Source organism: Diadema antillarum, unplaced genomic scaffold (genome assembly GCF_040938485.1).
Source record: "Diadema antillarum isolate AM-2024a unplaced genomic scaffold, OU_Dant_1.0 scf00000167, whole genome shotgun sequence".
Taxonomy (NCBI): domain Eukaryota; kingdom Metazoa; phylum Echinodermata; class Echinoidea; order Diadematoida; family Diadematidae; genus Diadema; species Diadema antillarum.
The window spans coordinates 3,918,721-3,934,116 of NW_027271056.1; the positions used below are offsets into that span (position 1 = coordinate 3,918,721).

A 15,396-nucleotide genomic window follows, 5' to 3' on the forward strand; every position below is an offset into this window, starting at 1 on the left:
TGTGCGTGGCCCTGAAAACGGCCTACCCAATCCCGATGTTTCGGCAAGCATGTTCTCGCTTTTCTCAAGGGAATGACGATGAGAACATGCTTGCCGAAACGTCATGATTGGGTAGGCCGTTTTCAGGGCCACACACATACCCTAGAAAGAATATGTGGTGCACCTTTAAGCCTTCTACCATCGAACTTGGGAGTTCTAGCTAAATGTACTGGAGGGTTACATACGTACGTGCACTAAAGCGTGTGCTCTGCTAGGGCAAGGTACCACGTAGATGGAAGCTGATGACATAAACAAAGCTTCTATACACTGTATAGGGAAATTGCATAAATGTATGGGTGGAAATGAGTTAATGGCTTGGTGGAGGTTTGCGCTCTGTGTTTTTCTAGTTTGTAAACATGTGGCATGTGTCGTACACTCATCAAACACAAGAAACAAATAGGCACCTGTTAGCAGGTAGGAGGTGTGACCAATTCTTCAGCTATGCACTATCTGCTAAGTACTACAATGTAGTGGCAGATGTTTCCACCTCTTGTATGGCTTGTAGGAATCTACAGACAGCTTGTATACTGGGAGCGAGTACACAATCAACTGAATACAAGTATTCCTAAAAGATAAGTCAATGATTCGCATGTGGGATTACAAATATACATGTCAACAAGATGTCTACATACATGTATATTACATTTGTATACAGTATTTACTCTTCTATAACATGAAGATATACATGTACATAAGATAATTTTTTCATCTGCGAGAGGAGCTTCATAATTATCAACAGTCTATAGTCCCAAGTGTGTGCAGTTACTAGAACACAACCACAGGCATCCCTCTTTAAGATATTTCAGCGTTACGGAAAATAAAAACTTTTATGGTACCAAGTATCTTGTAACACAAGCATTGTCTGTAACTGACTCTAGCACATAAATCTGTCCTTTTGTTTTGTTTTAAATGGGCACACATGCAAATTTATGATAGAGGGGGATTAGCTGACAAATGGAGTCAGTCATGTGCACAACATATTTCAGTAATCCACCAAGACTACGAGGAATTACTGGCACACCATGTGATGTGAATCACAATGAACATGACATGTTAAGGGTTAATAAGCAAATAATCAACGCTGGTGAAGGTGATGGGACAAACTATCACTTCCGAAGCGATCTGGATGTAGCTATCTTTCCGAAGCGCAGCTGAGGAAAGATAGTGTACACATTCAGATCGCCGAGGAAGTGATAGTTTGTCTCATTGCCTGAAACTAAAAGTTGATTATTTGCTTTATATTCCACATCTAGGGTCCTAGAAATTCCCATTTTATTCCACATCTGAAACCGTTTTAGCTGTTTTGAGATATCCTTAGGGCTTAGGCTACGTGTGCGCGTAGATGACAAAACAATGAATTTGCTGCGTGCACCGCGAGGCACCGAAGTGAAAGTGCATTGCACTGTGTACTATCAAATGACCTAGGTCACATGATAGTCCACAGTGCAACGCACTTTTATTTCGTGCGTACTCATCTTGCGTTAGGACTGTGTGGACTGTGTGGAGATCAGCGAAACAAAAGGGACTATCAACATAGAGCGTAATGAACTTTTCTTCATTGCACTGTGTACTATCAAGTGACCTAGGTCACATGATAGTCCACAGTGCAACGCACTTTTATTTCGTGCGTACTCATCTTGCGTTAGGACTGTGTGGACTGTGTGGAGATCAGCGAAACAAAAGGGACTATCAACATAGAGCGTAATGAACTTTTCTTCTCAGGTGATGTGATGGGCAAAACTACGCTTCATCACGTGATCAGCTTTGGACCAATCCTATTGCAACATTCTTAGTATGTGGAATATAATAAAGAATAATACAAAAGGGAGACCATGTCAGGCATCTGAACTTAATCCAGCATCTTATAAGTAGAAAATAATGCAAAACATCTCACAGCTCAGTCTTTTCCACAATGTACTTGATAACTTTTTTAAACTGTTATAGGCCCCTGCGCAAACTAGCCTACTTTGGTTGATATCCAAACATTGCCACAATGCTTACCACATATGAAAACTTCACAAATGTAAAATAGCTAAACAAATATGATTTTCCATAAATCTTTATGCATTTCTATCTTTATACACAAGATATACACTGTATCATATCAACAGTAATGTCATCACCAATTTTAAATAAAAATAAAAAATCAAACACTCACACAAATAATTGGCACAGGGACTGCACTGCTGTAAGACAAAAAATGAAAACTCAACTTGCAAGCACTGATAAAAACATAACAAAATCTGCTCTGAAAATTTCACAAGGAGTATGAGAACAAAGGACACACATCTTCAAACAGTTTCAGAGGATTGTTAATGTATCATATAGTTATGGTACTTCATACTACACATCCCCTGTCACATAAAGCTAGGCAACTGGGATTTCTTAACGTGGTTGTTATATATTGACAGGAATACAGGACCCAATGCACCAATACACAGAACCAGACTCTTTGTATAGAAACTCTTCTGCACTTCTGGTTTGATCAATCTGTCAACATTAAGCACTGTCTCACCAACATACCTAACAGTTCTGCACACATGACAACCTCATGCTTGCAGCTGACACTGATAACCTAAGATTTCACCTCTCATCCATCAGTAGAAGAGACCACTTTGCTTAAAGGTGGTAAATTATTCACTATAAAGAATCAATTAGTTGAATGCACACTTGCGTGCTGTGAAGTTGCATGCATTTTACAATATTTCCACACTCTCATGATCTCAATATATTTCCCATTGGAGTGCAACTTACCAAGCATTACCGAAAATCAACACAATAGTATTATTTTCCTCAACTGACTTTATGCAAGGTAGGTCAAATTAATCTTTTGGGTATCAATCCTCTTCATATAAAATCCTACATTTGAAAACTTTATTCCCCCCCCCCCCCTAATTTCAACATTGTGCATTTCAACACATCCCCTGCCCCACTGAAGATCCAGGAATGTCGTGGTGATTACATTCTGGCAGTTTTTGGTTTGGAAAGCTGGAATCAAGGCTTGGACTTCGAAAATAACCTTGGACAGTCTAACCACAAACACAACGTATCGAATAAAGATACTGACAGACTGTTCCTACATTGTACTTGTCACAACTATTTTAAAATAATGGACACTTATACAAGCAGAGGCTCCATAAACAATCTCTGCAGTTCAGAAAGCACAAGTTCAGCTGTCTCTTGCCAGAGCAACTCAACTTCCGAGCTCACGGTTAAATTTCATGGTTTCCATATGTAGGCATTATCTGCCTAGGACACAGAATCAATGTTACAATGGGAAACAAAACTGGAAACAAAACCTTTCCACTGGAGCATAGGCTGAGGGCAGCATACACACCAACACCTGTGGGTCTCTAGCCAGTGGCAACCTCTCTCAATCTCTGATATGCATATACTCTGCTCTTCCGCGCTCATATGAACCTTGTGAATTCTCTGTTCTGGCAGCATCTGTTCTCTTCTGCTTCCACAATCACAGGTATGGTAGACAAATATGTACATCGTCAGAAATGTCTTTGGTTGAATCGAGCAGATTCGACACTTTGGTGCCTAGTAAAGCTGATTATTTGCGGCTTTCCGCAAAACCTCTCCAACCAGTTCACGGAGTGTCTGTAGGGGCAAATGAAGAGTCACAAAATTGTAGATGGAACACCTCAAAGAAAAGCTCCTAGTGCTGCTTTTACAGAAACCAGTATGCTCTCATTCATCACTCAGCACTAAAATGTATTATAACACAGTTCTCCAGAAACTTTAATGGTATATTTTGGCATCCATAAAGCTGATATGACCACTACAAGAATACCTTCCAGCCCTTACCTAATTTCATGGCACATGAGGTAGGCATATCGTGGGTGGAACTACAGTATTTTTTACCTTACCGGCAATAGACACAAGTAGTAAGACAACCATGGAACCGTTCTTTTTTTTTTCTTTTTTTTTAAACATGAAATATATCTTTGGTAAAGAATGGTACAAACCCTGAAAAAAAAGGTAACGTTTAACATTTTTGATATATAACAAACAAATTGTTTAAACATTTACCGGCAATTCAAGATGCAGAAGAAATATAACAATACCAAGAGATTGCAGCAAAACGATACCAACAAATCTATTTCCAATCTACATTCCTTGAAGCCGAGTCAGTTAAAGGGGCATTCCAGACAATTTATATCCTTGTACATCATGTACTACATGAATTGATAGTGCCATTATAGATTTGTGGAATTTATTGTGGTCTTTGTGCAGATAAACCAATTCTCTGCAAAACCCAAAGCATACTGCAGTGATCAAGGATGATCACATACTGTTAACATCAATATTTATATGTGAATAATTTTTCGCACTGGGCAGCTCCAAAACATGTTCGCAGGTTCTTGAATTCCCTCTGCACAATTGTCAATCCATACAAAATATGTAGAGAAAATTATAAAGATATTTTCATAGGTTTTAGAATTCACACTGGCCAAAAGTAGCACGAAATACATGAAAATTACTGGACAGTGAAAAGTTTAGCATTTACTGTAGGAGACTCACATATTCCTGTAATGTAGCAATGTAATTCCTTACAATACCACTTGCTTAGCAAGTTCACCTTTATAGAAGTTTTGTATGGTCTTGTTTTGTTCTGCTTCCTTAAGCGCCCAACTATGTGTTCTTATATGAAGCTGCCATGTCATCATCCTTGTTCATTGTAAGAATGTAATACCTTACAATACCACTTGCTTAGCAAGTTCACTTTTGTAGAATCTATGCATGCTTTCTTTTTGAGTGCCCAATTCTGCATTCTTATGTGAAGCCGCCATGTCATCATCCTTGCCCATTGTGATTTATTACAAATTTTGAAAGCATTCTTATTTCTCATCCCAATCACTGTAAAATCTGAAACTTTGTACCCAGTATAACCAATTTATAGATGTTTGAATGCAAAAGTCTAGAAATCATCTGGAGGTCTCCTTTAACAAAAATTTGTCCTTGCAAGCTACTACTAAACTGAAAAAAAACCTAGAACAATTATTTTGAAACACGGATGTATTTCTACTGGCATATGGATTTTCAGTGATCTCCCCGAAATATCAGAATATTAGACAGTCTGAGTTGATTCAGACTTGATTCAGTCGTAAATTTTCATACATGTACTCAGAGTTTACAGTGAAGTGTTTGTTTAACCTGAATGAAGATAAACACCTCAGATGATTGTTCTTATTTTGTTATATTGATATTGATTTTAGAGTATGTTTAGTCTTTGTTTTGTTGTAGTTTGTTCTTTTTTTTATATTTGTCTCACCTCTGTGTTTGAATTGATTTTGTTTGGCTCTATATCTTTGATTTGTTCTGTATATATGTCAAATACTTTGTTCATGGCCTCTCTGAAAAACAGCCTCTTGGCTGATTGAGGGCTTTTAACCCCATGATTAAATAAAATAAACAAACAAACATTCTGCCTGACCTGTGGCTTGCAATACTCTTCCAGCCAGCTGAAGACACACGCAGAGAGTTCCGCAAAGCTGGCTACTGAAATGGTGGCATTGAAGGTCTGGAACTGGGCATCCATGATGGCCTTAAACTGTCACAAACAAAAGACAAAACACTGACCAAATGACCAACAAACAACACAAAGACACATTCATACATGAAACTATATATAAGCAAGTACACTTCCAATTCACATGTTTGTTCACAGAGTTATAGAAATAATGCTAACATGGATATTTTGGACAATTAGAAATATGCCAGTTACCAATGATAAGTTGTTAATACATTTGAATACAATAGAAATGCCATCAATTCTGAACAAATAAATACATAATTGATGCTCTATCTGTGACAACAAATTTATTCATTTATTTCTGATATATTTTGCTTGCTGTTCCTGAGTGCATTTGTGCCATATGCTTAAAATTTGCTGAGACCAAGCAACCATAGGCCAGGTTAGATGAACTCATTTCTAACACCTGGCTTCTGCCAGCTATCACACAGTGATCACAGAATTACACATGGGTGTCATCGTAAACATTTGACTGAAAACTTTGGAGTACAAGAAATATACCACTTTTCACTTCAAAAATTTTGTGGCTGTTGTAAGGTGTGGGCATTCTACACAAGTCATTGTAACAAAAGACTTTACTGCAGTAGCAAACTCTGAGTTATGCTTGTAATATCAAAGCAAATTGATAACTGAAAAAAGGCAAGTGCCAAAATGTGTCTCGCCCATTTGCATAGAAGAAGTTAATGTCTTTCTAACTCCCGGAAGTTCATTGACCCCACTATGACCTTTGACGTTGTGGTGACCTTCAACTCCCCAAGGGACATTTACCAGCCAAGTTTGGTCACAAACAGACATATGGATCAAAAGTTATGAGCCATAATTGAAACCTGCCATAATAAAAAAACGCGCCGTAAAAGTTAACATTGGGCCCTAAAAGTTTGTTGACCCCTGTCTGTGACCTTTGACCTTGTGATGACCTTCAAATCCCCAAGGGACATCTACCATATAAGTTTTGTCACAAACGGACATTGGGATCAAAAGTTACGAGTCATAATCGAAACACACCATAAAAACTTAACATTGGGCCCTAAAAGTTTGTTGACCCGTCTGTGACCTTTGACCTTGTGATGACCTTGAAATCCCCAAGGGACATCTACCATCCAAGTTTGGTCACAAACAGACATGTGGATCAAAAGTTATGAGTGATAATCGAAATGCGCTGTAAAAACTTAACATCGGGCCCTAAAGTTCATTGACCCCTGCCTGTGACCTTTGACCTTGAGGTGACCTTCCTGTACAATGAAATGTGTAACTTTGTATAACCACTCTTCCCTCCAAGTTTTATTGAAATTGAAGTCCTAAGTAGAGAGTTATTCAAGTTTTTGTAGCGTTACGGATGGACGATGGACGGACGACAGACAGACGACGGACGGAGAGACGCCTTAGGCGATCCCTTAGTCTCCCCTCACCTCCTGTGGGCTCGACAAAAAAGAGATCTACTGAACTCTCCTGTTGTTCTGTTACTAACCACATTAAACTTGACCTGATCAGAGACTTGGTTATGTCCATGGCCGGGTGTGCTCTGATGGGCTTTTACAATCTGCTCGTAATTTCTGTAAGTGCACAAAATACAAACAACATAAATACAAACAAATTACCCTTTGGGGAAAAATTTGATCCAGATTTTCACACTAAGTGATCTCCATCAGTAACACAGACTGCATTCACAGAGTTTCTATTTATTTGCACTTGCAATCTCTGGTGAGTTTCAAAGAGAAGTCTGCAGTTTAAAGGCATATATTTTGAGATAAACTAAAACTTGAGAAAGTTTGTTGTAGACCTCAAACCATGAAAACTGAGGCCAACATCCCAGATTCTGCTGGACATCATGGGTATATTCAAGCGCTCTCCTAAAGTGTACCGTACTGTACTGTCACCGTGCCAGAGTAGTGCTTGAATGCTCCAAAAGTTTTCTGTACCACACCGCACCAAAAGTGCACCACTTCAGTGTTCTCCGAAAGCATGTTGCACCGTATTGTACTATGCTAGAGAATGTTTGAATGCAAAGTAGTCCAAAATTGTACTACATCAGCTGATGACATGAGAAGAATGCATGTAACATGCACTATGTCACAATACCAAGAGCTGATTCTATTTGTTAGGGATACCTGTACGTAACATGAGTGGGTGAGGTGAATGTGTTGGTTGCTACAAAACATGTTAACCCTCTGACTCCGGTCCAAATATAGCTCATGAGATATGCTATCTCCACAGAGCCCTTGAACGCTCCCAATCTGGCATGGTACATTTATGGTTCTTTTTTTTTTTCTTGCTAAGGAGTCCTGTAAGTTGTCCTGTTCATTTTTGGCACCACTGCAAGTAACGACATAAGTTAATGTCTGACAATTATATATTAAACTGCATTTTCTTTCTGTCACAATCCTGTTGCATCGACAGGAAGCAAGAAATGACATGAATGCTTACAAATCTCGTCACACTTTGAAAAGGAAGAAGAGTGTATAAGTACAGGAGAGGAGAAAACTAAGGAGAACCAGGATAGCAAAGACGTTAAACATCCAAAGAATGGTCTAACTATTCCCTATCACCCATCTATCCCCTCCAACCTACGCCTTCATGATCTTCAAGGCCATGACCTCTTTGCGTAGAGCCTCAAGTTCATCCTCTTGTTTCTTCTTCTGCTGCACCAGGTATTGGATATAGTCTATTGCTGTGAATGTGAACAACAACAGAAACTATCATTATGCTTTCCTTCCGCTGCATTGTGGAGTAAACCTTGTCTACATGGAAACTATTGGGTCTACATGAAAGTCTCTGAATTTTTCAATATTTGACTCATGCACTAGCCAACTTTTGATGTCAAAAATTGGAGTTCCATGGAGTTTGATGTCTATGTAATATCTGACCACAGGTGGCATCTTTAAGTCAAAAACACTTTTTTTTTCACTGCTGTTATGTCTCTACCATTTGAATTGAATCGAATTGAAAAGGTGTTTTATTCATCAATAAAACAATGACGTAAGAACAAATCCACATACTGTAGAAGCTGTTATTTTCACGAACATATAGTTTTGCGAATAAGGAGGTAACAGACTTTTCCACTAGATGTTGTTTTTTGTGATTCGACATCGATGCTCTCATAAGTGCACATCATTTTACTGTACATAGCGATATTTTTGTGGGTTGTTAAGCGAAATTCACTCATATTAAACCCACACAAAAAATGAAAATTTTGCAGTAGTTGTCTTTTATCTACAACAATATGGCATTACTGTTTCCTCTGTCTGAAGTTTATCCTTGTCTGAACTTCAAGGTAAGAGAGACCACATGGGTTTGAATGTCAGAGATTTTCTTCACTGATGTACAAGTAGTTGTTGAGCAAGTATGCATGCTCACCCTTCGTAGCACTGTTTACTAGGAAATGGACATGAATGCCATGCATGAAAGGATCACATTCATGTGCCTAGATTTGCTTCATGGCAACTTTTACCCGATCTGTTGCGATTCTAAATACTTACAAACAAAATATCTGATGTTCTAATTTTACGAGCAACAAAAAATTCTAACTTTTGTGAGGATATCTAATAAGAAAAGGTCGAACATGTCAACTTACATCTCTGTAGTACTGTTGCCTTGCTGAGTTTTTGGGATCCAACCTGGTCTGTCTGTTGGCATGTTGGCACAATCAGCTGCAAGTCTTCATACCCTTTCTGGTTTATAAGGACAAAAGGTGAAGATTGAAAAAAAAAATCAAGAAGAGGTATTCTGCCACGCCTTTTAACGTGGACTGTAATCACATTTCCAGCAAAACATGCCAGAATTCTTCATGACTTCATATACTGAAGGCTTAATTTCTCCACAATAAGACACATAACTTGCAAGGCATTACCGAAAGTTCTTTAAGAAATTCAAAACTCGCCCTTACAAATCAATCTGCAGCTATCTTTCACATGGAATATTTTGTCAAAGTAAAAATCAACTTGCACACATGTTCAAAAGGCATAGCATAGTCATCGAGTACAGCTTGGGGAAATAAAGATACAGTCCAACCTCGATTATCTGGCCATCTCTTACCTGGACATCTCTATCATTCATACATGTTCTAGCAGTGAAGACAGAAAAAAAAAAAAAAAAGTGATTTCAAACTCGATTAAAACTTGGAATTTAACTCACATGATTTACCAATTGAAATATCCCAAACATGAATTTTACAATAAAATGATCAAATTTCCATAACAAACGTACTGTAATTTTAGGTAGGCTGGCACAGATGACACCACCGTAGAGTGGTGTACGCTACTTTATAATACCTAGCTACCACTGGGTCAGCAGCTACACAAACATGTACATAAACATGTACGTACACATGTAGTATAAACATTGTTTCTCCCATATCCAGCTAAATCGCTTATCCAGACAGGCACTGGTCCCAGCATGGCCAGATAACAGCGGTAAGACTGTATTGGGATTAAATGGCTTACCTTGATGGCATCTCGCCTCTTCTGCTCTGCCGCTGTGTGTGCATTTCTCCTCCTGTCCTTGTAGCTCTTGTAGGCCTCAGCATCGTCATCATCATCTACCAACAATCAGTGAAATAAAGGACACTACTCATGGAGCACATGCTTACTTTATAGAGCCTAGATACATAATACAGGTGATTGCTGTTTTACTTATGGAGCACATGGTTACTTTATAGGGCCTAGATACATAATACAGGTGACTTCTGTTTACAAAGTCGTAAGGACTGGCAGTTTTCTCTTGTTATATTGAAACTTTGTTGCAGCATAACAGTAAAGTATATAAAGATATAATGATAGAAGAATAGATGATAATTTTGCGACCTGAATTTTTCCTTTGCGTTCGATATGATGAGAGTGCACCGTCATTTATGATTTGCTCTTTTTGAAACACTTTTTGAAAAATTACGTCTTACACTGCTTCTCTCTTTGCTTGCCTATCGTTTGTCATTGAAGAACATTGATGTTTTTTAACATTAAAAGGGCCGGGGGTGGGGGCTGAATCAACCCCCCCTCGACATTTTTCGCGACTATTCCGCCGTGCGAAATCTTTTTACTGTGCTGTTCACTGACATTTTACTTTCAAGTCTCGCACATGGCTTAAAATGGCTTCAAAACATTATTTTGTGTATAAAGTCTTTGCATATGGAGTTTTCTCACCTTATTCATAAAGATATGACTATTTTCACTTTCATAGGTTGAAATCAATTAATTTCAGCATGATTATGCTTGAAATAGCTTGTTTCATAAATTTTGTGAAAAAAAGATTATTAAACAAAAGGTCGAAAAACAAAGAAATACATAAGAAATTAGTTCTGATACCAGATCTTTTTTTCAGGTACATTGTTAAGAATGCTACAAGGAATAATGTTACCAAAAATAAGAATGCCATTCGCTTTATTTTCTAAATTACAGCAAAATTTATGATTTCACGCATATTAATTAATATAAAATATATATTTTTTGGTTTTTTTTTCTCTAATTTTTCTGTTATAGTTTGGTAGATTATAGATTGGTAGATTGACAGGTAATTTATGTGCCAATTTTCAGGGCGATTGCGCGATCGACGGCCAAGATCTCGTGGGGGGGGGGGGGGGGGGGGGGGGGGGTTGAATCAACCCTCCCCCCGGCCTGGTTATGGTTAACAGTACCATTGATAAACCATTCTTAGACCAACTCAAAACTATTTCATGAGCTCAGCACTCATTTCATCAGGTTATGTCATCTAGTATTGTTACAGATATCATGCGCAATAAATTCATCTTTGCCCTTGACATGAGTAACTTTGCCCCAGATGAGATACTATTTTAGTGGTTATCATTTAAAGGAGCATTCCACATGATTTTGAAAATTTCACATCATGTAGTACATAGACAGCTCCATGTATAGATTTGCGGGAGTTATATAGTGGTCCTTGAGCAGAGGAACCAATACTCTGAAAAATCTGGGACTAATTACACTGAACAGTGATGATGACATAGAGCCTCACATATTATAGAAATGTAGCAATGTACATTGCAATTCCATTACAATACCGCCCGCTTAACAATTTCACCTTTGGAGAATCTCTGCATGCCTTCTTCTTTTGTTCTGCTTCCTTAAGCCCCAACTCATACATTCTTATGGTGAGGCTGCCGTGTCATCATCCTTGTTCACAGCAATTTGTTATGAATTTTGAAAACATTCTTATTCCTCATCCCAATCACTATGGATTCTGAAACTCTGTACTCAGTATAACTAATCTATAGTTGTCCAAATGTAAAAGTCTGAAAATCATGTGGAGGTCTCCTTTAACTATTGAGTTGAGCTGCCATGTGCACTAAATATCTTTAATGAAATACACAGTCGAAAAAACCCAAAAGACTGGTAATAAACCTTGAAATGATATCTAATATTTTCCTTTGTACCTGACATACCACTGTTCTGTCTGGATAGGCTTCCTCTCCCACCGGCATCAATCTTCAGGTCATCTTGGAAGCCTAAAGATGGAGAGAGACGGACACTACTTTGAATATGTTCAATCTTTCTACAATATTGCTGCTACTGCCTCACTGCTTTCAAGCTGCTTTTGTTGAAGTTTCCAGAGCACAGAACTTGGAAGAGTTCTTTAAAACAAACAAACAAACAAACAAACAAACAAACAAACAAACAAACAAACAAACAAAAACAATAACAGTATTCCCTACACTCCTGACCCTTAGATCATTTCAATTCCTGGTCATTTACAATATAGTAGCATATAAAGACAACTGAAAGCCATAAAAAGATGTATTTTTGCACTGAAAACAGAGTATCTACAGGATACTTTTGTTTTCTTTGCCAAACAAGCGTGACTTGTTGTCAGCTAAATACATCATATACGGATGTTTACATACACAGATGCAGTGTATCATATGCATGTACATGTAGGAACAGATGCAAATGTATATTGCTGCTGTATTGTCATTTGAGTAACACCACAAAAGTTAGACAGGAAACCAATGATAACTGTTACACATCTGGATACTGTCAGCAGAATATACAGAATCATGACTCTGCAAACATTTAGTCTTGAACATTCTTCATTCATGAAACATTTGAAAGATCTACATAATACGTGTAAGTCTTACTTGTATCAAAACTTGAGTCAGTAAAACTGGAATCTTGATTTGACATGATGGATTCTCCTGAAAGACAGAAAAAATACAATGATGAGGTGATGATTTTATCTTGGCAATCCATATTGGGAATTGCTTGTTGATATTTCTGCCTCTTACTTTTAACATTTCAAGGAAATAACATGCTTGGGTGAAATAAACAATCAAAAAATACCCACTTTTTAGTGAAATATGATTTAGAAAAGCAATAAATAAATCTTGAGAACTGAAACAACACACAAAAATATACATGCACATGTTGTGCAATGATGCATGATGTAAGTAGGCCCCATACATTCAAAGTATTTCAAAATCATCCAAAACCACGATATTCCATAGAAAAATGACACAAATCATTACAATAATTGAATAATAATGCATTGTCACAAGCAAATAGTTTTTTGTTTTTGTTTTTTTCACATTCTGGCACAGGACGTTGAACCTTGGTGTAGTTTTCTTACATCTGTACATATTTGTCTTATTTTCTCCAAGGATTTAATGGTAGGGTAAGGGTTTAATAGCCTGGGTTATGATAGGGTTTTTGGTCTACAGTTGTAATTTGATCTGTTTATGTGAGGGTTAGAATTAGGGTTATGTTAGTAGGTAGAATTTATGTGTGGCTTAGCATGCAGATATTTAATGGGAGCAAATGTCACAGGAGCAAATATGTCATCATGCATGGAACCCTCAGCTCTGGGTGCCTTATCCACTGACCTGTAAATGCCTATCTATATCATGGTTAGTGTTAACCGGGGTGCTCCCTTCGCCTCGTACAGTTGTAAACTGCGCTTCGCGTTTGGGCTGGTCACAGTTAGGTTAGTGTGTACACTGTTACTGCGCGAGTGCAGTGTAGCAGTGGAACACGCCCCCAGAGCTGTGAGCCCGCACCGGGCTGGCATTCCTCTAATTTTAAGGAGTACGCACCTCCCTCCCGGCCCTCATCACCAAGGATTTTAGGAAAAACTGCCTCCCCTTAGGCTTGATCAGTCAGGGATGAGTGCCTCCTTTCGTGCTGAGCACCTCCCCCCAAATGTGAAGCGCCATCCATATTTGAATTTTGATGTAAGATCATTGGTCGCTATGCCAATATCCTCCATCCATCTTTACCAAAGATCAGCAGTCATCTTTACTGCTTAACGAGTGTTAGAGTGCTTGTGTCATAAGGCCTTCGCTTGTGCTTCTGTGCGGACCAATAAAGTATATCTTTGCATCGTGTGTTTTCTGTGCTGTGAACAGTGGTGAGTTTGCCATATAAAATGTAAGCTAGCATTTGAGTGAACTATCATTTCACATCATGCGATATTTCTCGTAATACCCGTATGGGCAGCAACATGTTCATGCTAGCTAGTACAGTACGTCAGTAGTAGCCTATGGTCGCACTGTACTATCAATAAACCTCATGCTCATCATGCGAGTACTGATCTCTAGGTCTAACCTTAGACATTCTATGTAGGGGCCTAACACTAACACTGCACTGCAGGCAGAGAGATTAGCACGCGACTCACAGCCCGTTTACTTTTACTAGGCAGCCATACTATACAACCACACGCGTGTGTCTTTACCATCCAGCCACACGAGTGTGTAATGTATATGTACATAGGGATACACACACTGTACGGAGAAGATGATCGCCGTGCATGCCTGTCAAACATTTATAAACGCCACACAATCAGCTTGCTCACAAAGTGATGAAAGTAACCTCATTTTCATACCTTTTAATAATATTATTTTCTTACAATATTTTTTCGCTCCATTCTCATGGTGTTTGCTTGATATGATGGGTTTAGAATTAAATAGCAAAGTTACAACTGCCGCTAAATTGGGGGACTTTGGATTGACATCGCTAAACTGCTGGTGGTGTGCTAGTGATCACTCAGTGCAGCTGCAGCCTAGTCAGCGCAGTTGTGCCGCCCGCCCCAGCAGGGACCCGGACCCGCATGCATCCCGCCGCACGCCGGCTGGCTGCCTGTGTACGCTAGATGCGCGATTTGCGAGTACCTGAACGAACGAAGGCGAAGTCTCAGTAACGACAAGATGTATGATCAATCATTAAAATTAAAAGTCCAAAATCAATTGTAACTTTAAATTCGCCTCATCAAATAAAGGAAATGAGAATGAAGTTTAAAATGAAAGAAAGTAAATTTGTCTAGATGGTGTGATAATATTAAATGGATTAATCTAGGAGGCAGGTTCATTGCTTTGCGGTGGTGCATAATCCCGGGCCGTGTCGATGTGGCCAGCCACACACATGTTGCGTTGCCGCAGGTTCCCCGCTACGCAATATACCGGTACTACTAGTAAAGCTTCTTCGTGCGTGTGGATATGTACATTACACGAGTGTGGCTGTATCCAGCAACTAGAGCAATGGCTGCAACCACACTCGTGTGGCTGGATGGTAAAGACACACGCGTGTGGTCGTATACACTACCTTACTTACCACCTCCTGGAGTCCTGAGAGTACTCCTACACTACTAGCCTTGTTCGTGTTTGTGTTTATTTGCCATATTTTTTGTATCCTCGCGGAGCTTTGTTCATTTGTCACTCTGCGAACGATGAACATTGCCACAGAAAGTGTAAATTCAACAGTTACTGTTACGTTAGTCTTGACTTTTGTCATTGGTTAGATTTATTGTCATGAAATTATTTGGCATTGCCACCCTCTTTATTTTTACATTGTTTACGGTATGGTCTAGAGTCGATAGAC

The 15,396-nt window shown here is 38.7% G+C and overlaps 1 protein-coding gene across 1 annotated transcript; it reads right to left on the bottom strand.

Moving 5' to 3' along the window:
* Positions 1-2,973: 2,973 nt before the first annotated feature.
* Positions 2,974-12,718, bottom strand: LOC139722553 (max-like protein X). Its single transcript, XM_071633841.1, has 8 exons — positions 12,666-12,718; positions 11,964-12,035; positions 10,021-10,115; positions 9,153-9,249; positions 8,150-8,249; positions 7,050-7,134; positions 5,483-5,599; positions 2,974-3,645 (listed from the first exon to the last, which is right to left on the bottom strand). The coding sequence occupies exons 1-8, from the start codon at positions 12,709-12,711 to the stop codon at positions 3,586-3,588; spliced, it is 672 nt and encodes a 223-aa protein (XP_071489942.1). The 5' UTR covers positions 12,712-12,718; the 3' UTR covers positions 2,974-3,585.
* Positions 12,719-15,396: the final 2,678 nt, after the last annotated feature.